The sequence below is a fragment of the Heloderma suspectum genome, chromosome 7 (assembly GCF_057233095.1).
Source record: "Heloderma suspectum isolate Gila_16-S chromosome 7, 16-S_ref, whole genome shotgun sequence".
In the NCBI taxonomy this organism is placed as follows: domain Eukaryota; kingdom Metazoa; phylum Chordata; class Lepidosauria; order Squamata; family Helodermatidae; genus Heloderma; species Heloderma suspectum.
The window spans coordinates 4,467,575-4,494,800 of record NC_139464.1 but is presented as its reverse complement, the minus strand read 5'-3'; the positions used below and the strand labels follow the sequence as shown (position 1 = coordinate 4,494,800).

The 27,226-nt window shown below is 50.5% G+C and overlaps 1 protein-coding gene across 2 annotated transcripts in view; it reads right to left on the bottom strand.

Moving 5' to 3' along the window:
- Window positions 1-200: 200 nt before the first annotated feature.
- SMO (smoothened, frizzled class receptor) overlaps window positions 201-27,226 on the bottom strand; it is a 39,965-nt gene continuing 12,939 nt past the window's right edge. The window contains exons 2-12 of one of the 2 annotated variants that reach the window (XM_084808927.1): window positions 17,781-17,986; window positions 16,725-16,934; window positions 15,847-16,019; window positions 14,245-14,464; window positions 13,463-13,586; window positions 11,601-11,693; window positions 8,344-8,452; window positions 7,070-7,255; window positions 6,469-6,617; window positions 5,993-6,127; window positions 201-3,639 (exon numbers count right to left, since the gene is read on the bottom strand). In XM_084808927.1, the coding sequence (XP_084665053.1) occupies window positions 2,993-3,639; window positions 5,993-6,127; window positions 6,469-6,617; window positions 7,070-7,255; window positions 8,344-8,452; window positions 11,601-11,693; window positions 13,463-13,586; window positions 14,245-14,464; window positions 15,847-16,019; window positions 16,725-16,934; window positions 17,781-17,986 (2,252 nt within the window). In that variant the 3' untranslated portion in view covers window positions 201-2,992. Of the gene's footprint in view, window positions 3,640-5,992; window positions 6,128-6,468; window positions 6,618-7,069; window positions 7,256-8,343; window positions 8,453-11,600; window positions 11,694-13,462; window positions 13,587-14,232; window positions 14,465-15,846; window positions 16,020-16,724; window positions 16,935-17,780; window positions 17,987-27,226 lie in introns of both variants that reach the window. The other variant, XM_084808926.1, reaches the window with a different exon arrangement.

The window sequence follows — 27,226 nt, the reverse complement described above, 5'->3', positions numbered from 1 at the left end:
CTTTGGCGTGATGTATGAATGGCGCAAACGTTATCTGAAGCGCTCCGACGGCTCAAGAGTGCTATGTAAATTTTAAAAGGCTTACTGGAGGAATGTGCTCCCAGTTAATGCACACAACAGGGTAGGCTTTTTAAACAGGGTCTTCTAGGGCCCGACACTGTATGAAGGCCATCTGTGACCAATGGGGCTACTTCCGAGTAAGTATGGACCAGCCTTTAATAGGTCTCTTTTCCTCTTTTAGCTGTACCTTTCTCCAGAACAGAACCTTTGAAGAGTGGGAACGGAAAGGGATGATTTCACAAATGCACGGAAAGAGAGAGCATTCCTTAGCAGGGGAATTTCTGGTTAGAATCTTCTCTTTTCAGAATCATTTCCTATGAGAAGACTACAAAGTCTAAGCTTTGACACTATTCAGAACAAAAATCTCTGTGCATTATACATCGACAGGTTAAAAAACAACAGAAACAAACAACAGTCCCCCAACCCAACAGAAATATTTCAGCTTGTGACAGCTTTGGGCAGTTTCTGCCCAAAGGGGCATGAAAGTTTTACTGAATTAATACTATGGTTGGTTGTACTATCCTAGGCAAGATAATGCGAGTCTGAAGAGGGCCTACAATATTGAGAGTACAACTCCCAACAGGCAGTGACAAGGGCTATATGCTAAGATATAGGTAGAGCACTGCATGCTGGGATGCGTAGTCCTTCAGTGTGGCCCAAACCTTCAGATTCTTGCTATGGAAAACGTCCTCAGAACAAGTTAAATTCCATTGCAGATGTAAAAGTTTAAACAACAACAAAAGGGATTTTAAAAAAAATTGTAAAAGCCAAAACAAGGAAGACAATAAAAAAAGAAAAAAAAAAGACAACCGCACCAAGGGTTTGCAGTTCCCAACACGTTCCCAGAATATCTTTGTCAAGGGAGATTCTTAATTTCATCCCAAACTTCCAAGTGGCTGCTTAGAGCGCCTTGCTCCTTACTCACTCCAGGGTCCAAGCCAGGGTTGGGCCACTGGTGGCCCTCCAGATGTTTTGGCCTACAACTCCCACGATTCCTTGTCATCAGCTCTGCTGGCTAGGGCTGATGGGAGTTGTAGTCTGACACCTCTGCAGGGCACCAGGCTGGGGAAGGCTGTTCTAAGCAATCATTTGGGATGAAATTAAGTATTTTCCTCGATGAAGAGAGGTTCCCCCATTGAAATGAGCACACCGTGCTGCCATACACAGCGTCAGGCCATTGCGTCCTCTGGCCCAGTACTGTCCGCACGGACCGGCTGTGGCTTTCCAACTCGTTTTAACTGGGGACTGAACCTGGGATTATCCTGCACGCCAGAGCCACTCAGGGGAGGCGACTGGTGGCCTTCCAGATGTGGTTGGATTCAGCCCCAGGCAGGGGTCAAGGATGGGGTTGTAGTCCAACATCTGGCAGGCCAGCCCTGCTTTGACTGGAAATGCCAGGAACTAAACCTGGGACTTTCGGCGTGCGTCAGCCCTGCCCTGCGGCCCCCTCCCCCATCCAGGGGTCTGTCAAGATGGCACTTCAGAGGATTATGACACCTGGGTAAACTCAGCCCCCTTCAATGGGGAGCTCGTGCCCCCTCTCCCGTGTCCTGTCTGATGTTCCTTCTGGAATCCTGCTTCTCCCTATCGGTGCCATTCTGCCTAACTTCTCATTTGCAAGGGGCAAAGCAGAGCAGGGCGAGCAAAGCGACCCTTGCAAACGTATCGCCCGCCCTCCTGCCCCTCCACAGCGTGGGTCCCTAGCTGTCGCTTCTTTGGCCCAGTGACCATGGGCGTTGCTAAGCCTGGGTTCCCGGGGGCCCCAGCTCTGGAGCCATTTCTCACAGCCCCAAATCTATTCCCCAGAGCCCAAAGGAAGTCTCCGTTGGCGCCCATGGAAGTTTTTTTCTCTCAGCTTAACTGGCACGCAGGGGGCAATTTTCAAGGGGGAATGAAATGTGGGAGAGCAGAGTTAACCCTTCCCCCTGCATGGCAATTAAGTGGAGAGAAAAAATCCATTGCTGCAAATGGGAGGTTTTTCCTAAGCTTAGCTACCATGCCGGACTGTGTGTGTGTGTGTGTGTGTGTGTGTGTGTGTGTGTGTGGAATTTCCAGGGGGATCACAGTTGGGAAGAGTTAACCCTCCCTTCCCTGTGCCCTCCCCCAAATCCCCCTCCACATTTCAATTAAGCTTGGAAAAAGCCCCTCAGTTGATGCCAACGGAAAGACGGGGCCCCACATCTTCTAAGCGCCTGGCAACACCTCTCTTGGTGATCCTCCCTGCATAAGCCACACCTGGAAACTTCTGGAAGCAGCCACCCAGCCACCCTCTCCACCCCACCCCACCCCACCCGGCAAGAGCTGGTGCACCCAGTCACTGGGTGTCCCTCCTCGGCAGAAGCCTACCACGGTTATGGGACCGATTCCAGATCTGCTCCGGAGCAGGGGCTGAATGTAGGTTTATAAAAGCCACTCGGGGACGTGGGCCAAGTGAGAGGCACTTCCATTTGGAGGAACCAGGAGAAAGAGGATTATCTACCCTCTGACGTCTTGTCCTTGAGGCGCTGGCTGCCGAGAATCCTCCCTTGCTCGCAACACGTGAAGTGATAAATATTCCGAGAGATTCGCGCGCCTTTCACGCCAAGGTGGGGAGCAGGAGCGTCCCTGAATCTCTGCCCATCCCGCTGTTCTAGCAAAGCGTGAGGCCTGCTCAGACATGCTGGGACCTGCACAACTGAGCAGAGCCCAGCCGCCTCGAGGGAGGGAGAGCGGGAGGAATTCAAAAGGTCACCCAGGAAGGGCCGAGGGTTCACCGCGCAGGACAGGAGCTAAAAGCCATCTCTCCGTTCATGAATTTCGGCATGAAACTGAGCCTCCTGCTGGGTGGGCAAAGGTCCAGCGTGCGTCTCTCACTCCCCGCAAAAGCTCACGGCTGATCTACAACCACATGCACCCGCAAACTGCCCCCCCCAGGGAAAGCCCTTCCCCAGTCCTAGAAGTCAGAATCGAGATCCAGCAATTCAGCATCCATGAGGTTGGTCCTGGAGTGGATGGGGGGCAAACCGCCTCTCCTCCCTGGAGCCTGAGGCGCCCCACACGGGCTGCTGCCGTGGAACATGGAGGCCGAGGCGGCACACCGGGAGGGGCACTGGAGAAAGGCGCCGCTGCCGCCACGGAGCTGCCGCCGCCCAGGGAACAACCAAGCGCCGCTCCCGGATCCCGGCTCATCCTGGGGGCCGTTATCAGGGCAAAAGGGGTGGCGGGTGAGTTGCAGAGCGCTACTGTGCCGGTAGCCAGCAGGGGGCTCCCGGGGGCCTCTGGGAAAGGGGCCTTCCTGCTGCAGAGCGCCAGGCCTCCACTGGGGGTCGGCTCGGGGCGAGAGCACTTCGTTCAGCGCCCGGGATTCCCAGGGGCTGGCCACAAAGCATTTGGTCTTGGGGAGCTGGGGGAGGCGGGGGACGGAGCTGGCACCCGGCGAGGCAAAGTAGTCCGCCTCGTGGATCCCACCGTCGGGCCCTGTCGGGCACACCTCCTCCCTCTTCTTCCGCCTCTTCTTCTTGCGGCCCAGCTTCTTCCCCCGCTGCCGGGGAGAGCGCTCGCCCTCTGCCAGCCACAGGCTGGCCCTTTCCTCGGGGGGCACTGCAGAGGCAAGGCAGGGGAAACAAAGACAAGGCAGGGAGAGCCGTTATCCTAACAGTGCCCAGCGCTGCTTGCCTTCAGGTGGCAGCATCAGCGGTTTTGTTTCGCCAAGGAACACGGGAACACAGGAAGCTGCCTGATACCAAGTCAGACCCTGGGTCCATCTTGCCCAGTACTGTCGGCACTGCCTGGCAGCAGCGGCTCTCCAGGGTTTCAGGCAGGAGTTTTTCCAGCCCTACCTGGAGATGCCGGGGATCGAACCAGTTACCTTCCACTTGCAGAGCAGGGGCTCCACCATGAACCCATAGAAGAGAAGCAAGCATTTGCAGCGTCCTTAGTTTACGTCTCCATGCTGTTGCTGCTTCTCAGGTGGTTAGTTTTCAGACTGATGTGAAGTATTGCTACTCTTTGATTTTTATGGGTAATTATGTATTTTTAATCTTTTTTTTAAAGCCGCCTTGGATGTTTTTATAGAAAGGCAGTATGTGCTATATCTCAATATCAAATAAATAATCGGCAGGGTGCCATCTCTAGACATGGTGATTTAAGGAAGGACCCATCTCTGCCCCAGGGCGCTTACAGTCTACATTCTGACAGTGGGCAAGAGAGCTGGAGGAGGTGAAGCCTGGGTTGGGTAACCATGGATGAATGACGGGCTTGTTCTTTGACCAGTGGCAACTGATCTGGGTCAGCCACTGCTCCACACCACCCTTTCCCCTGGAGACTCAGGCAGAATCTGAACCTGAGCAATTCGGGGAAACACTCGGAAGTCCTCATTCGGACTTCCTCTAGGGTCCAGTGGGGGCAGCAGGCTAAGCTGGTAAGAGGTAGCTTATATATTTGACCTGGTATTTGACATTTAGTGCACATTTTATTCTGTTGATTTTATTCTTGTCTTCCAAAGGTGCAACCCTAAATTGACGATACCCTGGCTGAGCAGATTTGGCAGATGCCTTGCTGGGCCACCATCACAAAAAATACCCCAGTAGAACCCACTAGTGATGCTGGTGGAATGGCTAAAAGGGTGACCATGGGTGGGACGTGGGCATAATAGAATCATAGAATAGTAGGGTTGGAAGGGTCCCACCACCACCTCCCTAGGTTATTGGTTCCACTGTCGTATTGCTCTAACAGTCAGGAAGTTTTTCCTGATGTACAGCCGGAAACCGGCTTCCTGTAACTGGAGCCCATTCTTCCGTGTCCTGCACTCTGGGATGATCGAGAAGAGATCCTGGCCTTCCTCTCTGGGACACCCTTTCAAGCACTTGAAGAGCGCTATCCTATCTCCCCTCAGTCTTCTCTTCTCAAGGCTAAACATGCCCAGTTCTTTCAGTCTCTCTTCATAGGGCTTTGTTTCCAGTCCCCTGATCATCTTTGTTGCCCTCCTCCGAACCCTCTCCAGCTTGTCTGCATCCTTCTGAAAGTGCAGTGCCCAAAACTGGACACAGGACTCCAGGTGAGGCCTAACCAGTGCTGAGTAGAGGGGAGGGGCATGCATCACAAGGGAGGGGCACGCTTCCCCCATCTCCTACACTCCTTCAATCCCCAGCCGGGCCTTCCTCAATGGCACAGCTTTATCCCAGAACCAAGCCCAGTGCACAGAATTTCCCTCCTACTGACTTTTTTTTTTTTTTTTTTTGGGGGGGGGGATGACCTAGCCGACACGTTCTCCGGATGCTGCAAACTCAAAGCAGTTTTAAATGGTTGCTCGAGGCTGGTATTTCCTCCCCACAGGTTGTATTAGTATACCCTTCCGCAACCTGGTGTCTGCCTGATTGCTTGGACTGCAACTCCCATTATTCCCAATGGCTGTGCTGGCTGGGGATGATGGAAGTTGTATTCCAACACATTTGGAGGATGCCAGGTTAGGGGAAGGCTGTTGTAGAGTGTGTGGGATAAACCCACCCTTGACTGTCCCTCTAAACAGAAAGCAGGGCCTTGAGACTGAACCTGTCAGACACTCAGGCTAAGAGGACAGAATGGCATTTTGGAAAGCCGATGGTTGGGTGTGCAGAATGGAAACCACGTGGCCTCCCCCAGCAAGGAGGTTCCCAGGCTGAGGGAGTCAGTAGGCCCAAGAGCCTTTATACCCTCCCATGTCACCTGACTTCCCAGGCCAGAAGGCGAATGGGTTGTTATTCGACTTTTTCAGCTGGAATTGCCTCCAATTCCACCCTCTGGCCATCAACTCTGGTGGTGCAGGAGGAGGGAGTCAGCGTGTGACCCACACAGTTCCTTGGCAGGATCACTGCAGTGCCTGACAGAAGCGCCCCAAGCAGCAGGACAGATCACAATTAGTCCCAGCCAGTTGTCACCCCCTGTAACCCAAACACCCCCCTACAAGAAGCATTACCAGGTGTCGCAACGGGCGTGAGGGAGACATCCTGAGACAAGATGGCCCCTCTCCGGGCAACCATCTTGGTCACATGCTGTGCCCAGGCAGAGGACACGTCTCCTGAGGGCTCATTGATATCAAAAGCCAAACCAGCTGGAAAGAGAAAAAGGAGATCTTCAAAAAAATTAGTTAACACTTGAATTCTTAGCGTCTTAAAGTCTGTGTCCTCAAAGAACAAAGTCAGACAAAATTCCACACCCGCCAAAAAAGGGACCGTTGGGTCCTTTCTGAAGGGACCTTTTTTGAACCCAAGTCCCAGCCCAGTGCCCCTAAATCAGCCTTCTCCAACCTGGTGCCTCCAGATGTGTTGAACTGCGACTCCCAGAATCCCCAGACATCATGGCCCTTGGCTGGGAATGATGGGCAGTGCAGCCCAACACATCCCCGTTCTTACCGACGGGGAGCCCCATTTCTCCCCACTCTCCCAGACGTACCCACTGGCCCCTCGTGTGAGACGGTGCGCAAGCTGAAGGAGAGCTCCTGGTTGGGGTTGTGCTGCAGTTCTTTCCGCCTGGAAAAGGCCTTGGCAATCATCTTGCTTTTCTTGATCCTCTTGGGCTCATTGCTGCTCTGGCCAGTCAGCCTACAGGAGAAGCAGACATCAGTGGGGCCCTTGCACCGGCACTGCTACGCCCAGACATTCGGGCGGGAGTCCGGGGCCATGCGAGGGGAGTGGGGAAACCACCTCGCTTTGTTTTGTTTTCTTAAAGAAAGGCCTACCGCCCGCCAGCGCAATGCACAGGCGGGGTCCCAGGGCTTCTTAATTTTTACCATTTTCTCCTGCACTTTAAAACCGAGCCATAGGATGTGCCGAGTGCAGCCTGTCTGCCCGTGTGCTCTGAAAATGGAAGCGCAAGCACCCCTGGTCGCAGCAGTGAGTCATTCTGCCCCATCACTACCAAGGACACTCGGGGCGCCACTTTCAGAGTGCGCTGGGCAGCACCCTTCCGAGTGCACCACGAAGCCCCATGGCTGCAGTGAGCGACAATGCCACAGCTGCCCCACGGCCCCCGAGGCTGACTGTAATGCCCCTACCTGCACCAGGTACGCTTCCAGATGAGAAGGGTGGCTTTGGTCCACACCCAGGTACTCATAGAAATTCCAGTTCCAAACATGGCAAAGAGGTTGATCTTCTCCACCAAGAGGCTGGGACGGTTCTTGATCTCGCACTCAGGGACTGGTTTATTGGTCTGCGTAGCAATCGTCACGTTGGCCTCACACCTGCAGTGGAGAAAGAGCAGAGGGGAGACTGGGAACGGGCAGGGAAGGGAAGGCGCCTCAGATCTGAATGTGGCTGTCTGAAACAAAGGATCTTGGGATGGTGCCAGTAGCTTTTGACGAAGGACGGTTTATAAATATCCCAACAAATAAACAAATATTCAAGTACAACTTTAATTAATTAGCTACTTAAAAATATTTATAAGCTGCCTTTAAGGGAAACGCCTCCTGAGGCAGCATAGAAAACTTAAAACCGTAATAAATCAATGATAAAAACAATAACAAAACAATAATCAAATCAAAATGAACAATTAAAACCAGAGAACACCATATTCACAACAGCACTCAATAAAGTCCAGATCTCCATTATATGCCAAGGAAAATAAACAAGTCTCTAGGATCTACTTGAAGGGCTGTAAGGGTGGACATTACTGAGAAGACCCTGTCCTTGTCTGCCAGCTTTAAGTTGATTAATTGCTTAGATCAACTGATTAAAAACACGATCAACTCAAAAGATGCTCCTGAAGGGGCAGTTTTTTAATAGTTAGTTAGTTATTGTTAGTTAGTTAGTTATTTAATACAAGCTCTGCAGATAACAAATGCTGCCTGAAAGAGCTGTCTTCTCCTATGTGAGTAATTCAACACATGTGTGCATCTTGTAAAAACAGCAAAAGGTTGCTTCCCTGCCCCACACCCTTTACAGCTGTTGTTTTGGCTTGAATGCAAATTTAGACAGGTTTAATGGATTGTTTAATCAGTTAATCAACTAAAACCCATACGATTAATCAACTAAGATCTCTTGAATCAAGTGTCAGAGCTACAAAGACATGAATTTGGAATATTTTGGGTTGTTCTTTGTAACCTGCACCTTCTGCACCTTGGATACCTCCTTTACAGTTCTGACTGGTTCTGACTGAAACCCAGAGCAGACCCACCACCCCACTGACTTCAGAGCCACCAGCCTCCATTCCTTTAATTCCTCATGATCCCCTGGAGCAACGCTGTAGCAGATCGCGCACCAAGGGATCCATACACAAACCATCCTGTGCCTTAAAGCAGAGGAAAAAGGGTGGGAGGCACTCTCTACTTACAGGACGTACTCCCGGAAGCTCCGTTCCCACTCTGCTTGGTTGAAGAAGTCATAGAAGTGGCAGCCAAACGTGATGAACACAAACCCAAAAGCCAGGAAGCCAAAGATCCCTATCATGGGTGCGGAAAGAAGGGTGTTAACGAACAGGTACTTCCCCCACCTCCACAGACACACATACAAATGTGGGTCCTTTGGCAGGAGACCACAGTTCAGGCATCTCAGGGCACCTGGAAAGCAGGAAACAGCCACTTTCTCTTAGGATGGCACGCGGGCTCTAACCGGCCTACTCACGACCCCTGCCCGCGCACCGCAGATTCCCGGAGATGCTGTACATCAGACTTCCTGATGCATGCTGGCTGGGGATGATGGAAGCTGCAGTCTAATGCATCCGGAAGGCCCCAGGTTGGGGAGGGCCGCCATGTATGCAGTCAGAACACCGGTCCACCTAGGCCTGGGGAGCAGAATCTTGGGCCCGTCGGCCACATCTGGCCTACCTGCCAGGGTTGCACGCCCTCCCACTGAACAGTGAGGCAACAGAGACTCGCTGCGCACTGCAGAGTCTTTATTCAGCTAAAACACGTCTCCGCACCTGCAGCATCTGTGACGGCTAGGAGCCACCCTCTAAGCCTAATCAGCTACACAAAGCAAGGCAGTTGCCCATCTACTAGATGGAGGGTTTCCCGCCAGGCTTTTACTGGGCTCCTCCTTCAGGGAGGGTCCTCCTGACCCAACTTCTGATGGGCAGCCAATCTGGCAGACCACCTCCCACCTCCTCTCAACTCCGCCCACTCAACCCTGCAGCAGACTCTGGGATCTGTGGTATTATTATTATTATTATATTTATATCCTGCCTTTTCCCCAATACTGGGACTCAAGGCAGCTTTACAACATTAAAACTTGTGCAATTAAGACCTATAAATAGAAATATAAACAGAAGTATACAAAAGTTAAAAATATAATTAAATCATCAATATTAAAATTGTGAAAATATCAAAACATTAAAAGACAACAAGAGAAATAGTATCCATCCATTATATTTCACAGGTCCACACTACTTATCCCCAAAGGCCTGCTAGAACAAGAAAGTTTTTACATGCCTACGAAAGCATATCAAGGAGGGTGCCACTCTCGCCTCCCTGGGAAGGGAGTTCCAGAGCCTTGGGGCAGCCACCGAGAAGGCCCTCTCCTGCGTTCCCATCAGGTGTGCCTGTGATGGTGGCGGGACGGCGAAAAGGGCTTCCCCTGAAGATCTCGGGGCACGAGTAGGCTCATAGGGGAGAATGCAGTCCTTCAGATAACCAGGACCCGAGCCGTATAGGGCTTTATAGGACATGGCCAGCACTTTGAATTGTGCCCGGAAACAGACCAGGAGCCAGTGAAGCTGTTTTAACAGGGGAGTGGTGTGCTCCCTGTAACCAGCCCCAGTCAGCAGTCTGGCAGCAGCTCGTTGAACCAGCTGAAGTTTCCGGACACTCTTCCGAGGCAGCCCCCCGTAGAGCGCGTTACAGTAATCCAAACGGGATGTTACTAAGGCATGTGTCACTGTGGCCAAGTCAGACATCTCAAGGAACGGGCACAGCTGGCGCACTGGCTTGAGCTGTGCAGATGCACTCCTGGCCACTGCTGAAACCTGGGCATCCAGGCTCAGGGCTGCATCCAGAAGTACACCCAAGCTGCGAACCTGTGTCTTCAGGGGGAGTGTAACCCCACCCAGCACAAGCTGTATCCCTATTCCCTGATCTACCTTTTGACTGACCAGGAGCACCTCTGTCTTGTCTGGATTAAGCTTCAATTTGTTTGCCCTCATCCAGTCCATTACTGCCGACAGACACCAGTTTAGCACCCCAACAGCTTCCTTGGAATTAGGTGGAAAGGAAAAGTAGAGTTGGGTGTCATCAGTGTACTGGTAACACCGAACTCCAAAACTCCGGACAACCTCTCCCAGTGGTTTCATGTGTGTGTTAAATAGCATGGGGGACAAAACAGAACCCCAAGGGACTCCACAAGCCAATGGCCAGGGAGTCCAACAGAGGTCCCCCAGCACCACCTTCTGGGTCCGCCCCTCCAAGAAGGAATGGAGCCACCGTAAAACTGTGCCTCCAAGTCCCATCCCAGCGAGGTGGCCCAGAAGGATACCATGGTTAATGGTATCGAAAGCCGCTGAGAAGTACCCCTTTCCCTCCGACAAAGGCTGCATTCCCATGGGGGGCAGGCAGGTGGGTGGAATACAGTCTCTGACCCTGGGCCTCCTGTTTGAAAAGCTCCTGGGAAGACACATCTCTGACTCCTGGAGAATCTTGGGGAATTTCCTCCCGCACTCTCTGTCTCGTCTGGGCTTCTTCTAGCTCTGCCTTCGAAGCTGACTCAGAATCTGAAACCAAGCCAGGGTGCCTTGGTTTCATCCTGACATTACCTGGGGTCCTACTCCGGCCCACCTGGGGTTCCCCAGAGAGCCACGCCCCCTTCCCCTGATCCCTGAACTCTTTTCTCCCAACTGCCGATCATTTGGCGGATTCCTGGATTTTGCACCCCCCCCCTTTCTAAAAGGTGGAAATGCCTCTCCTAGCAGTTCCTGGCAGTAAGAATGTTGGGCTAAAATGTGCTGATGTCTGGGGCATTTTCACCCTGCCGCCGCCCCATTTCGCCTTCCGTCCCGCCCACCACTGGAATGTGGCCCCTGAGAGCTTCTCTGAAACTGAATCCAGCTCACAGGCTGAAAGAGGTTCAACACCCCTGATCTAGACAGGAGTTGCCTTTTCCAACCAGGTGCTGCTGCTGCAAATTCTCTTAACAGGAGACACCAAACAGGGACCCCCAGCATGCAAATCCCAGGCTGCCCCACTGGGCCGCGTGCCCTCCTCTTTCTCTGCAGCTCACCCAGGTGGCTGAGGGCGCCCTGGGCTGGCTACATGTTTTCCACACATAGCGCAGCCCGCCAAAGACTTGGGAGCCACACAAGTCCTGCTGGCGATGTCGCTCGTGAAGGCTCCTCCTCCCTCAGCTGTCACCAGCAGCAGCCATTCCAGCAGGCTACAGTGAGGGAGAGGAGAGAGGGATGCGGGGCCGTTCCACCAGCCCTGCTGAAATAATTGTTTCCTCTTCCCTCCCCATTCCGTTTTCCTTGTGTGTCATGACTTTCTAGACCGCGGGCCAGGACCGTCTCATTTTACTGATTATATGGCAGTCACGCTGGGAGGCTTTTTAGCTGAGGAGTGGGATACCAATACCGCAACTAACTAAAGAAGTCTGGCTGCTTACCAAGGCGTAGCATCGTCTCGTTGATTTTGCTGGCAGCTTTCTCGCTCAGCAGGCCGGGGTGGTTGCTTTTGATGGAGAACAGAGTCATCACACCTGGAACGAGGCAAGGAAAGCTCTGCTATAAGTTTGCAGCCCCGACGGTACCAAGGCTTTCTTTGCCAAGGGGGAGTAACGGGAGGACAATAACTGCTGTCGCCTGCCACACAATGCGGGAATGCAAAAGCCAAACTGCACATGATTTGTCCTTCATTAAAAAATAAATCCACTATGATTCTAGTCCTCATGGGAAAATAACCCAGTAAATACACTGGTGTCTCTTAAAGAAGTAGGAACCAGAGAGTGTTTGGGTGGATGATCAGTAGAAAAAATTTAAAGAGATTGGGGGGAGGGAAAACCCCAGGAAACTTCTACTGCCCCTCCATCTATCCCCACACAAAAAAGGGCTCCTTCTCCAGTCGCGAGCTAAAAGGAACCTGACTGCAAAGGTCTGCAAGTCACAGTCCCCGGTCCCAAAGAAAGCATGAACACAATGAAGCACATGCATGTATGGAAATGTGCCACTCTTACTGTTTAACACAAGCTCTATTGTCTGTTATAATAAAACTTTGACTTGGCTTGAACGACAGGTTGTTAATAAGGAAATCCTAAGGCTCCCAGGAATACAATCATCCTGAACCCCGAGGCGGTGAGATTTCTGGTTGAGAAAGTGGGAGGTTTCCTAGGAAATCCCTTAATTTACAAGTTTCTGCAGAGGAGATTAATTAGGACCCAGGAAAGCTGCCTCACATAGCATGTGAACCGTGTTTCAGTTTTAAAGATTATTTGGTCAGCGTGAGACGTGTACATTTCTTGCTCAAAAGTGGGCTGACCAGTCAAGGGTATTCGCTAATCGTTCTTCACAGAATCGATTCCTGTTTTTTGCAAGCTCGCACATGTAATTTTAACATGTTACATAAAAGCTGACTGACGCGTTCCAAACCAGGAGAGAAGTACATACCAGAAATATGGGGGGGGGGGGCAGCCTTTCTCTGCAATGTGCCCCTCGGAACAGATCCATCGTGTTTATGTGCCAAGGCCTCTAGCTCAGCCTTCCCAAACCAGGGGACCTCCAGATGTGTGACTACAACTCCCATCATCCCCAGCCAGCATGACACAGAGGGCGCCCGGTTGGGGAAGGCTGTTCTAGATCCATTCAGACGTTCTAACCCAACACGCAATTAGAACCGTGCGGTATGGCTGCCCCAACACCCTCCAGAAGTTTCTTTCTTTCTTATTCCTTTTATCATTTTATTTATTCATTACACTGATATCTCGCTTGTCCTCCAAGGAGCCCAAGGTGGCGGACATGATCCTCCTCTTCTCCATTGTATCCTCACAAAACCCTGTGAGGCTGAGAATCAGCGACTGGCCCACAGTCACCCAGTGAGTTTTATGACCAAAGGGAGACCGGAACCCGGGTCTCCCCAACGCTCTAACTGCTACAACACACCAGGTCACTGGGGGCAAAAGTCTGCTGTGGGCACCCCATGCAAATGTTTGTCCTCAGACAGTGATGAGGACGGCAACAGAGGGGGGCAGAGGTAGCGTGCTGGTCACGGCTTTCCCTCACGCAAGTCTACCCACGTGGTGGATTCAAAGGCCTGAACAGGGCGTCTGTCTACGGGCCTGTCCGTGTGCGGGCTCCCCCCTATGGAGCAGACCCCATGCTGAGAGCCAGGCCGCTTCGCGCTGGAGACCGGAGGAGAACCCGCGGCCCTTATCTTTTCCCAACCATGCGACACTCGCTGGTTTTCAGTACAGAAATGCAGAACTCCTGGGCAGAGGGAACTGGAGCGAGAGGTTTCATATGGAAAGAAACCCACCTCGGATCAAGAAATAGCCGCCCACGAGCAACACCAGGCCGATGGGGGCCAGGACAAACCCCGCTCGGTAGTGGTAGTTCTTGTACCCGACAAAGCAGATGCCGCTGACCGAGTCTCCGTCCACCTGCAAAGGGGAGCACACAGGAGCAGGCAGGAAGCTGGTCTGTCAGCCGTGACATGCAGTCCGGGGGCCTCCTTCAGCCCAAGGGGAGAATTCAATTTCAGAGCAGCTCTGGGGGCTGCAAGGTCCGAAGGCAAAAGGGGCGGGGCCATCACATTTTGGCTGAAAGCTCTTCCTGCCGGTCACTCAGCCTCAGGAGAGGCATTCCAGCCTTTTAGAAGGGGGCGAGAATGTGTCAACGCCGGGAAAACGCCAAAAGACTGGTGGTTGGCAAAAAGGGGTGGAGCCAGGGGAGAGGGGCGTGGCCATCCGGGAAAGCCAAGAGGGCCAGACTGGGACCTGCAGAGGGCCAGGTTTGGCCCCCAGGCCTGAGGTTCCCCACCCTTGCACTAAAGCACAACTTCTCTTGGACGGCCCACCACCCTTGCCTTCTTACACCTCAGGGCGCTGAGTGTTTAGATCATGCAAGGCCGTATGCAGCCCTCACCTGCTCTGTCTGCGGCCTGGTGGAGGCCTGGGGAGTTCTGTCCCCTTTGCCCCACAGCCCAGCTGGCCAGTCATCACCTCTGCAGCAGGGAACAGGCTGCTGGTCCCTTGTGCCCCGAGAAACGGCCCCCACCCCAGATGGAACCCAAAAGATGTGTCCCACCTGCGCCGTTACCTGGGCAACGGCCAAAATGGCCACCGTGAGGACGAAAGGAATGGACCAGGTCACCAGGTGAAAGTAGGAGGTCTTGCCCACCAGCGGCTGGTAGGTGGTGCCCAGCGCCTTGAAGGATGTGTGCCAGGCGTAGGTCAGCATGACAAACCAGATCACGCCTGACATCAAAGAGTAGTAGACAATGACAAAGATGATCACGCAGGAGAGCGTCTCATTCGAGCTGCAGAGGGGGACAGAAAGGTCGTTGGTCACTCCTCTTCTGCAGAGAGGCCTTGGAAGGGGAACATGGCCCAGCTCCCTCCAAATAAACCCCCCATCATTGGCAAATACATCCGAGCAGCACCCAGGATGCAACCCACAGAGCCCTCTAGCAACAGCTGTGTCAGTCTTAGAGAGGCAAAACACTTTCCCGTCAACCACCTAGTTTTAGAGTTAGCAGCGTGCTGCCCTCAGGCCAAACCTGGCATCCAAAGAGATGCCACCTGCTCCGCCCCAAACGCCTGCCTTCACTTCTCCCTCCCTGCTTCTGTAAACAGCTCAGGTGGACAGAAAGGCGGGAGGGACAGGCGAGAGCCCTCTGGCCAGCTCAAGCAGGGGCAGGAAACTCGCAGGGGCCCTCAGAGGCTGCATGTGCGGCCCACCACAGCTGCCTTCTGCACCACCACACAGGGTACAGGAGAAGTGTCATCCCAGCAGGCCCTGATCCCAGCAACATGGGACACCTGTCAGGAGCCCAATTCTGCAGGGAAACACCCAGTGATTGGGATTACTGGGGGTGGAGTGGAAGTCAAAGCCTCTTTCCCCCTTGGTGTATCTGTGGTGTGTGTGAATGGGTTTTGGCGGCCCCCGAAGGGTTCCATGAGGGCCAGTGCATCCTCCCAACCTAAGAAAATTGCCCACCCTCAATCTAAAGGGCTAGAAACTTACTTGTTTTTTTCAAAAAACAAAAAACAAAATTTTTCAAAAAATTTGCTGGGTGCTGTGTCCAAGGCCACTTGTGCAGCAGAATGTGAAATAGCTACAGCCCTAATTCTTTACAGCTCTTATGAGGGTCTCGCTACAGAAGTGGGTTTCAGTAAGGACAGCAGCACCCAAGTACGTGAACGACTATCCCATATGACTAAAATATGTTCCCTCTTCTACACAGCAGTCATTATACAGCTGGATAAATGAACCCTCTGGATGCCAAGGCTGGTTCAAAGGTGCCACTTATCCCTGAGCCAAAGAGCCTCCACTCCAACCTAGCTCTTACGGATGTGGTCCACCTGTGCATGGGCAGCATCACTGCAGAGGGCAGGTGGGGTGAGGACTTGACACAGCTGATGCTTCTCCATGCCAAAATCAAGACAAATCCCTGCACACAGAAGGCTAGTGTGTCAGGGAGAAGAGTTCTGGTCCAGCCTTATTCCCCAGCATGTTCTGTGCGAGGGGCAGAGAACTGGTGGCCCCCTGAGATGTTGTTGGACTACAACTCCCATCACCCTGGCCATTGGCTGTGGATGATGGGAGTTGGGAGTCCAGCTCCACCCAGAGGGCTACTGCTTCGCCAGTCCTGCCTCAAACTCATCTCGGTCACGAATGGTGGCCACCGGAGGAACGTACGTCGGCTCCCCCAGGCGCATGGTCCCGTCGGCGCGGCACACGATCTCGCTGCGGGCCCCGTCCATGAACTGGGCCAGCCAGCCAATGCTGCCCATGAAGAAGCAGGCGTTGACATAGAACAGGATGACAGCTGGGTAGCGATTCGAGTTCTTCCAGTCGGCGACAAAGGTGGCCTGAGGGGGGCAGGGGGAGGCACAACAGCGTCAGCACACGTTTTGGGGGGACGATGGAGGAAAGCAGCGGTGGCGGCATGACCGAAGATCATTGATATAGCCCACCCATCCGCTTAAAAAAAAGTAGCACTCAAGGCAGCTAATTGTCAATTCACTTCACAGCTCGGAGATGCAAAACAACAACAAAAGAACATTAAAAATGCATAAGAGAGGTAAATAAAACAGCTGAGCCTGCATAAAAACATATATAGCTTGATGCAGCTTTCCCCAGCTGCTGCCCTCCAGATGTGTGCTCATTGGGGACAATGGGAATTGTAGTCCAACACATCTGGAGGGCGCCGGGTTGGGGGAGGCTGGCCGAATGATAGCTTGCCTAAACAAAATCGACTTAGGGCACAATCCTATGCATGTTGAGACAGGAAAAAGTCCCACAACTCAGCATTCCCCAGCCTTAACTGTTCCCTCTTCCACAGACGAAGAGTCAAGACAATCCTCTCACGAAAGCGAATTCGACAGCCACAGAAAGGACCCCCTCGTGTGTCCCAGCCAATCTCGCAGGATTGGGCCTGCAGGCCTGAGCGGGTTCTGCGCCCCGTCTTAAACTCTGTCACCTCAGGCAGCTGCCTGGACTGCTGGCAGGGTTGGGCCGCCCCGGTTATTCCCTCATCTTTCTCTCTCCCCAACCCCCTGCGCAATTCTGTTTACCAGGGTAAAGAAAGTGCAGAAAATAGTGACAGAGCTGAAGGCGGCGATGTAGACGTGCATCTCGTGGTGCTCTTTCTCGGTGAAAAGGGGGTTGTGACACTGGATGCCGCACCCTTCCACATCCTCATACCAGCTCTTGGGGTTGTCTGTCCGCACGAGCGGCGCCTCGCACTGCCCCGAGCTGTTGAACCTGATGTTCTGCACCTCATTCTGTGTGAACAGAGGAGAAACAACGGAGCAAATGGGGCGTCAAATTCTTCTTGGGTGCTGTGATGCTCAGCCCTCCTCACCACCACACACAATACTTTGCCCAACACAGACTAGCTTATAAGGCAGCTTTCCCCAACGTGGTGCCCTCCAGATGTGTTGGACTGCAACTCCCATCATTCCCAGTCCTATTGGCTATAGTGACTTTCTCTTGGGAGAGGAACAGCTGCTGCTCCCTTTCTTACTATTTTATGTATCCGCTACATTTTTATTTATTTATTTATTTATTGCATTTATATCCCGCCTTTTTTCCTCCAAGGAACTCAAGGCAGCGTACATGATCCTCCTCCTTCCTCCATTTTATCCTCACAACAACAACCCTGTGAGGTGGGTTGGGCTGAGAGTCTGTGACTGGCCCAAAGTCACCCAGTGAGCTTCCATGGCCGAGTGGGGACTAGAACCCGGATCTCCCGATTCCCAGTCCAGCACTCTAGCCTCTACACCACATTTATATCTCTCCTTTCCTTCAAGGAGGCATACTAGATCCTCCCCCTCTCCATTTTATCCTCACAACAATCCTATGAGGTAGGTTAGAGTTAGTGACGGGCCCAGAGTCTCCCAGAGAATTTTCTGGCCAAGCAGAAACTAGAACCCGGATCTCCCAAGTGCCAGTCCAACACTCTAACCATCACACAGCACTGCCTCTCGGTGTGTATCCAGGGAAATTCCCTTCCCCTGCAGTCCGATGGCTTCCGGCCCCAGCGGATTCTTTCCCTGGCCCCATGACCACGGCCCAGTCCGGCAAATTGTCAGCCTTTGTGCTGACATGCCACACAAACACCTCCTTACCGGGCAGCCTTCGGGGAAGCGGTCTGTGGTGCACCTGAGGAAGTCCGGCCAGCCCCGCTCCCGTTCCACAATAGTGCAGGGCCCCCGTGTGGCTTGGCACAGGGTCTGGCTGGGCAGCTCCACCTTGCCGTCCTCACACTTGGGCACATACACAGCACAGAGGAGGGGCTGGATCACGTCCCAGCAGCGGGGGGCATTTCGCAAACCTTGAAATACAGAGACAAGAGTAACGGGGGATGAATCATACCTCTCTTCCTGGCCTTGTTTGGCTATCAAATAGTCACCTTCTCTCTGGAGCCCATGAGGACTAGAAACATACTTTTTAAAAATCCTTGTATTTTCACCATTCTAATTTTAAAATTAGAATTAAAAACATTTTAAAAATAATTTTAATCAGCCAATTGGCTATTCAAATGCCACTGAACTCGTTGACAATTAAGCAGCCATTTAAACAACAACAAAAGGGCAGTGCCGAAAACGGCAACGCAAATGTTCAAGGGGCTGGAACAACTCCCCTACAAGACTGTCTAGCTTAAAAACGGCAAGTGAGGGGAGACATGATTAAAGTGTACAAAATTATGCATGGTGTGGAGAACGTAGATAGGGAAATATTTTTCTCCCTGTCCCATAATACTAGGATCCAACGGGGCCACCCCATGATGCTGAATGGTGGGAGATTCAGGACACATAAAAGACAGGACGTCTTCACGCAGCACAGAGTTAAACTGTGGAATTCACTTCCACAAGATGCAGTGACGGCCACCAATTTGGTTAGCTTTTAAAGGGGATTAGACAAATTCATGGAAGGTAACGATTACTAGTCTTCCATAATACCGCCAAGCAGAGCTACGAAGAAATCACGTCAGACTTTGAAGCTTTGGGAAGGAAACTCAAGAACTTTAGGGCCCATATAGTTTTCTCATCCATACTTCCAGTAGTTAGAAGAGGGATAGAAAGGGAAAGAAAAATACTCTGGGTGAATGACTGGCTACGAAGGTGGTGCCGGTGTGGGAGATTTGGCTTCTGGGACCACGGGCTATGCTACCTGGAAGATGGGCTGTTGGCAAGGGACGGGTTGCACCTCACAAAGGATGGGAAGAATGTGTTTGGCCACAGCATGAAGAACTTCATCAGGAGGGCTTTAAACTGAATCCTACAGGGAAGGGAGATGTAATGTTGGGGGTAACAATGGATATAGGCTCATGCACCGCAAGGGAGAGAACAGCTCTGATAGCGCCCAATAATAGTCTTCAGACACATGTAGAAAGAAAGCCAGACTATGAAGCACATGGTCTTCGATGTCTATATACTAATGCCCAGAGTATGGGAAACAAACAGAACAAACTTGAACTCTTAATATGGGACGGAAATTATGACTTGATAGGTGTAACTGAAACTTGGTGGGATGACTCTCATGGCTGGAATACAGCAATTGAAGGATATAACTTGTTCAAAAAGAACAGGAGGAACAGAAAGGGAAGTGGGGTTGCACTGTATGTGAAAAATACATATCTCTGCACAGAAATACAGGAGGAGGAGCTTGGTAGCCCCATCGAGAGCATCTGGATCAAAAAAATGGAGCAAAGAATAAAAGGAACCTGGCTCGGAGTCTACTACCGGCCACCCAATCAAGGAGAGGATGAGGATGAAACTTTTGAAAAGCAAATAGCCAATGTTTTAAGGAAGCATGATGTAGTAGTAATGGGGGACTTCAATTTCCCCGATATTTGTTGGGAGACAAGTTCTGCAAAACATGGCCCCTCCAGGAAATTCCTGGCTTGTGTGGCGGATAACTTCCTCCTACAGAAAGTAGAGGAAGGAACTAGAGGATCGGCTATCTTTGACTTGATCCTAACCAACAGAGATGACTTAGTGGATGAAGTCGCAGTTACAGGAACTCTGGGGGAAAGAGACCATGTTGTACTTCAGTTCTTGGTTCTAAGGGAAGCAAAAGCCGAGTGTAGTCAAACGCGTACCCTGGATTTTAGGAAAGCTGATTTTAATAAACTCAGAACAATGATCAGTAAGGTCCCATGGCGAGTGACTCTAACGAGAAAAGGAGTCCAAGATGGATGGGAGCTTTTAAAAAAGGAAATTCTCAAGGCACAATTACAAACAATTCCAACAAGAAGAAAAGGTGGAAGACAACAGAAGAAGCCAATGTGGCTTCACAAAAAGCTTACGGATGACCTGAAAACAAAAAAGGACACATATAGGAAGTGGAAGGAAGGCCAAGCAACAAAGGAAGAGTACAGGCAGGTAGCACAGAATTGCAGGGATGGTGTCAGGAAGGCTAAAGCCGAGAATGAGCTGAGGTTAGCGAGGGATGCTAAAAGCAACAAAAAGGCTTTCTTCAGCTATGTGCATAGTAAAAGGCAAAGAAATGGTGGTTCAGCTTTTAAATAAGGATGGCAAAATGATAACAGATGACAAAAAAAAGGCAGAGATGCTCAATTCCTACTTTGGCTCAGTCTTCTCCAAAAAGAGGATCTATGACCCCCCTGGCAAAAGCAAAGTACAGGCTGAAGGGGCAGGATTGCAGCTTGAGATCAATAGGCATATGGTCAAGGAACACCTCATTACTTTGAATGAGTTCAAATCTCCAGGGCCAGATGAACTGCATCCTAGAGGAATAAAGGAACTGGCAGAAGAACTCTCGGAACCACTCTCTATTCTCTTTGAGAAATCATGGAGGACGGGGGAAGTGCCAGATGACTGGAGGAGGGCTAATGTTGTCCCTATCTTCAAAAAGGGTAAAAAGGAGGAACCTGGGAACTACAGACCAGTCAGTCTGACATCAATCCCTGGGAAAATTCTGGAGCAGATGATAAAGCAATCCATCTGGAAGCACCTTGAAAACAATGCGGTGATGACTCCAAGCCAACATGGATTTGTCAAGAACAAATCCTGCCAGACAAATCTGATCTCATTTTTTGATCAAGTCACCTCCCTTGTGGACCATGGGAATGCTGTAGACATCATGTACCTCGACTTCAGCAAAGCTTTCGACAAAGTGCCCCATGATATCCTGATGAGCAAACTAGCTCAAAGTGGGCTAGATGAAACAACGATCCGGTGGATCCACAGTTGGCTACAGAATCGGACTCAAAGAGTGCTTATCAATGGGACCTTCTCAAACTGGGGAGAGGTAACGAGTGGGGTACCACAGGGCTCAGTCCTGGGCCCAGTGCTCTTCAACATTTTTATGAATGACTTGGAGGAGGAGGTGCAGGGAATGCTGATCAAATTTGCAGATGACACAGAATTGGGCGGGATAGCTAATACTTTGGAAGACAGAAACAAAATTCAAAGTGATCTGGATAGACTGGAGTGCTGGGAAGAAAACAACAGAATGACCTTTCATTGGTATAAATGCCCAGTTCTGCACCTAGGAAAAAGAAACCAAATGCACAGTTACAAGATGGGGGATATGTGGCTCAACAACACTACCAGCAAGAAGGATCTTGGAATTGTTGTTGATGACAAGCTAAATATGAGCCAACGATGTGATATGGCTGCAAAAAAGGCAAAGGCTATTTGGGGCTGCATTAATAGAAGCATCGCTTCCAAATCCCAGGAAGTACTAGTTCCCCTCTACTCAGCACTGCTTAGGCCTCCTCTGGAGTACTGTGTCCAGTTCTGGGCACCACACTTTAAAAGGATGAAGACAAGCTGGAGAGGGTTCAGAGGAGGACAACAAAGATGATCAGGGACTGGAAACAAAGCCTTATGAAGAGAGACTGAAAGAACTGGGCATGTTTAGCCTTGAGAAGAGAAGACTGAGGGGGGATATGATAGCACTCTTCAAGTACTTGAAAGGTTGTCACAGAGAGGAAGGCCAGGATTTCTTCTTGGTCATCCCAGAGTGCAGGACATGGAATCATGGGCTCAAGTTACAGGAAGCCAGATTCAGGCTGAACATCAGGAAAAACTTCCTGACTTTTAGAGCAATACGACAATGGAACCCATTCCCTAGGGAGGCAGGGGGTTCTCCCACACTGGAGGCTTTCAAGACAAGGCTGGACAGCCACCTGTCAGGGATGCTCTGACTTGGATTCCTGCATTGAGCAGGGGGTTGGACTTGATGGCCTTGTAGGCCCCTTCCAACCCTACTATTCTATGATTCTATGATTCTAGTTCTGATGGCTACATGCTACCTCCAGTATCAGAGGCTTTTACACCAGTTGCTTGGGAACATGAGTGGGAGGGAGCTGTTGCACTTATGTCCTGCATGTGGGTTTCCCAAAGGCAGCTGGTTGGCCATTGTGTGAACAGAATGCTGGACTAAATGGACCTTGGTGTGATCCAGCAGGGCTCTTATATTGTTCTTATGTACAGAAGTGAAAGCACAGAAAAAAGCAAAGAAAAAATTGAGGGAAACCAGAAAAAAAAAATGGAGAAAACCCCATCCCCTCCCCACAAAAATTTCGAAAGTCCCTGTGGAAAAACATGTTTTTCCCTTTTTTCTTTTCCCCCCAACACCCCATTTTTTCTGGGCTTCCACATCTCTACACCACAGAAAGAATGGGTCAGACACCACTCCCACCACTGTGCTCCGGTCCTGATCCAAATCCCATAGCTGCTTTTAGAAAAATAATGCTGGGAGGTCCAGTCACGGAGCTCCAACATAGCGTGCAGTTTAGCACTTAGATGGCTCAAAGAGGAGACCAAATTCACAAAGGAAGGTTGGTCTATCCAAGGCTATTAAGGTGCGATCCGGTGCATGTTTAGACAGAAAAAGTCCCTCAACTCCCAGCATTCCCCAGCCAGCCATGCTGGCTGGAGAATGCTGGGAGTTGTAGGACTTTTTCTGTCTAAACATGCACCGGATCGCACCCTTAGTCATGTTGGCTAAACGCAATGTCCACGTTCAATAACACTTCCAGGTTCTGTAACAGCTGCTGGGGAGCAAGAACAGGTGAGGACTATTAATCTATTTACCGAGCTTGTTACTCGTCCGATAGCAAAGAGTTGTACAAAAAAGAAAGACATAGATAATATTCTCCCACCACCCGCCTGGGAAAAAAATCTGACCTTCCTGCTCTGTTTATGGGCTTCCCACGGGGGCATCTGGTTGGCCACTTTGTGAGACAGGGTGCTGCGTCAGATGGGCTTGTGGTCCAGTCCAACAGGACACCATCTTATGGTCTTAACTCCGTCAAGCTCTCTGGGGCCCAAGGGGAGCTGTTCGGAGACACAGCACATCCATATATCCGCTTTGGTTATCGCCTTCGGAGGCACACCCAGGGCAATGCTGGGCCACGCCCAGGTAGCACCTCCCAAAGATCTTGGTAGGGCACTGGGGACGAGGGGGCCCTTTCTTTGCTCAGGACATGGGACCCTGGTGAGGGGAGGGTCTCTTTCTGCTGCCTGAGGGCAGGCTGTTAGAAGTGTCTTGGGTGTGTTTTTCCTTTCCCTTATTTGCTGTGTGTTTGATGTGGGTGAGGAACTGTTTAGTGAATTGTTTGATGTGAATATATGTAATTACTGGTGCTGGATCTTGTTAACTGACCTACTAGTTCAGGGGTCCCCAACCTTTTTGGACCTGTGGGCACATTTGGGAAGCTGAGGAACTGCTGTGGGCACCACCACAAAATAACTAATCAGCAGGTCGCCGCTTTGGCACCTGCCTTTGGCGTCTATGGATCTTAGGCTGCGTCTCATTCAGCAGAAACTGTTGCTTCGTGTCTGTCGGACACCGCAACGTCTCTTCAATAAGGGATTGTCTAATTCGGCTAATTGTAGGGAGAGCAATACTGCTAATCCTTCTTTTAAACATATGCTTTGGCAATGTCCAGTAGTTGCTTCTTTTTTGCAGGGACGGTATTACACAGTAAAATTTTGTATTGGAACAGTCCTTAATATTCACTGATGTATGTACACGCTCTTTTAAATTATTTATTTGCTTCATGGAAATTAACAAATGATCAGCATAAATGGATTCTCTGTACCCTTTTGATGGCTAAAAGGCTAATATTGCAATACGGGAAGGATAAATATTCACCTCCTCTAATGCAGTGAATTAAGGACCTTACAACACTTTCAATATTTGAAGAGGTGGCATGTAGACATTACCTTCAAATGGATACTCATTTGGATATTTGGTCCACTTTTGTTGAAGCCTATGTATAATTGCTGGAAAGTTGTATGCGTTCCATACAAAGCCATGTATGTATATTAAAAAAGCCCAGAAAAAATGAATTAAAAAAACCACAAATTTTCTGGTGCCCACAGGCACCATGTTGGGAATCCTTTTGTGGGCACCACTGGACATGCCCATGGGGGTAATGGTACCTGTGGGTGCTGCGCTGGGGACACCTGTACTAGTATGTCTTGTGCTATTAAATGTTGAAATGTTTTAAACATTCAAGTTTTTTTTATAAATGACTGTAGAGGGGTTGCTTATCAAATCTGCAGATGGCATGAAGCTAGGAGCCATAGCCAGCACCATAGAAGACAGGATCAAGATTCAAAAGGATCTAGACAGGCTGGGCTGAACCTAACAAGATGAGATTCAACAGAGATAAATGTATAAAGACTTGCATTTAGGTACCAAAAAAAAATCAAAGACACAAGTATAGGATGGGGGAGACCTGGACTAGCAGCACTATTGTGATAAGGACCTAGGTATCGGAGGGAGCAATCCTATGGTCGCTAGACAGCGGCTAGACGGCCATAGGATATGTTGTTTTCTGGGAACCGACCTCAGAGTCCACACTCCAAGGTCAGTTCCTGGAGAACCAACCTCCCCCTCGGAGGCAATGCAAAACAGCCCCATACTCCGCGCTTGCAAGAGAAGCATGGAGCGGCTGGAAAGGGGCATGGCTGGGGGCGCTCCGGGGCGGGGAGAGTGTAACTACCGGTACGACACATCCTACGTGTCGTACAGCAGCCTCCTTCCCCGCTCCATGCTCTAGCGGCTAGACAGCCGCAATCGGCTGTCTAGCCGAAAAAGCAGGACAGAAGAAGCGTGGAGGGAATGATCTCTGAGTTCGGAGGTGGCCGCCTATCTAGATAGGATTGCTCCCTTAGTGGATCACAAGCTGAATACAAGCTAGCAGTGTGATGCAGCAGCAAAGAAAGCTAATGCAATCTTGGGCTGCATTAACAGAAGCAGAGTTTCCAGATCACGGGAAGTAACAGTTCCAGTCTATTCTGTGTTAATCAGGTTGTATTTGGAGTACTGTGTCCAGTTCTGGGCACCCCATTTCAAGAAGGACATTGACAAGTTGGAGCACATCCAGAGACGGGCAACCAGGATGGTGAGGGGTCTGGAAACCAAGTCCCATGAGGAATGGTTGAAAGGGCTGTTTAGCCTGGAGAAGAGAGGATGACAGGGAGACAAGATAGCGGGCTTCAAATATTGGAAGGGCTGTCATGCAGAAGATGGAGCAGAGTTGTTCTCTGCTGCTCCAGAGGGCAGGACTAGAACCACCAGGAGGAAATTACAGGAAGCGGATTTTGGCTAAACCTTAGCCAAACAGTGAGAGCTGTTCAGCAGTGGAGCAGACTGCCTCAGGAAGGGGTGGGTTCTCCTGTATTTATGTCGCGACTAGATGGCCATTCGTTAGATGCTGCAGCTGCACCCTGCAGTGCAGAGCCTGCACTGAGGAATGGGTTGGACTAGACAGATGATCTCCAAGGTCCCTACCAGCTCTGTGTTTCTATGAAATAAACTATAACTGAATTTAATGCTATAGTGTGATGTATTATAGTGAGGGCAACTGTACTTGTTCGTGAACCACTTTGATCGCAATGTATTGTGGAAAATGCAATATACAAATAAATTGACTATGAGTAATCTGAGTGCCTGGTGGGTCTACTGTGGTCATCTGCTTTTTCATGTATTGAGAAAAGAGGCTTCGATGCAGAAAACAAAACATCCCCCCCAAAGTGCCCTTTTTGCAGATGCTCAATTTAAAAGGATTCCGCCTCAATGTTCACCCAAGATTTGCCAGTGCACACTCTTTCAAAATCATTTGAGGTGACTTTTGGTATATAAATGAATTGTGCATCTCCGCTCAATTCCAGAGATGCCATATCTTATACCAGGCATTCGGGCAAACCATGGGTTCAAGGCTGCAACATCTAGTCTGAAGTGGGGCTATTCAAAACAACTCATCTTGAAACATCTAAAGCAGAAATTGGACACAGCTGCTCAGCAGGTAACTCTGTTACAGCAGGTAATTCTGTCAGTGACACAACCCTGACCTCAAGTAGTGCCTGGGGACACTGGGTAGAATCCAGCAATGTCCCACCGCTCGCTGTGAGCACTGCCAGTTCCTGGTGCACAAGCCCCCGAACGACAAGACCTCTGGAGGGGGCAGGTTGCCGGAAACTCCCCCTTCAGATCATTTGGGGGGCTGCCCCTGCAAGCACAACATCTTCCTGACTGTTAGAGCAGTACGACAAGGAAATCCACAACCTAGGGCAGCAGTGGGCTCTCCCACCCTGCAGGCATCCGAGATCGGGTGACTGACTGGCTACGAAGGTGGTGCCGGTGCGGGAGATTTGGATTCTGGGACCACGGGCTACACTTCCTGGAAGACAGGCTGTTGGCAAAGGACGGGTTGTACCTCACAAGGGTTGGGAGGAATGTGTTTGGCCACAGCATGCAGAACTTCATCGGGAGGGCTTTAAACAGAATCCTACGGGGAAGAGAGATGTAAAGTTGGGGGTAACAATGGACAAAAGGCTCATGCACCGCAACACAGAGAACAGCTCTAGTAGCGCCCAATCATTGTCTTCAGAAACATGTAGGAAGAAAGCCAGACTATGAAGCACATGGTCTTCGATGTCTATACACTAATGCCCAAAGTACGGGAAACAAACAGAACAAACTTGAACTCTTAATATGGGAAATTATGACTTGATAGTGTAACTGAAACTTGGTGGGATGTTTCCCATGACTGGAATACAGCAATTGAAGGACATAACTTGTTCAAAAAGAACAGGAGGAACAGAAAGGGAAGTGGGGTTGCACTGTATGTGAAAAATACATATCTCTGCACAGAAATACAGGAGGAGGAGCTTGGTAGCCCCATCGAGAGCATCTGGATCAAAATAAATGGAGCAAAGAATAAAAGGAACCTGGTGGTTGAAGTCTACTACCGGCCACCCAATCAAGAAGACGAGGATGAAACTTTTGAAAAGCAAGTAGCCAATGTTTTAAGGAAGCATGATGTAGCAGTAATGAGGAACTTCAATTTCCCCGATATTTGTTGGGAGACAAATTCTGCAAAACATGGCCCCTCCAAGGGATTCCTGACTTGTGTGGCAAATAACTTCCTCCTACAGAAAGTAGAGGAAGGAACTAGAGGATTGGCTATCCTTGACTTGATCCTAACCAACAGAGATGACTTAGTGGATAAAGTAGCAGTTACAGGAACTCTGGGGGAAAGCGACCATGTTATACTTCAGTTCTTGGTTCTAAGGGAAGCAAAAGC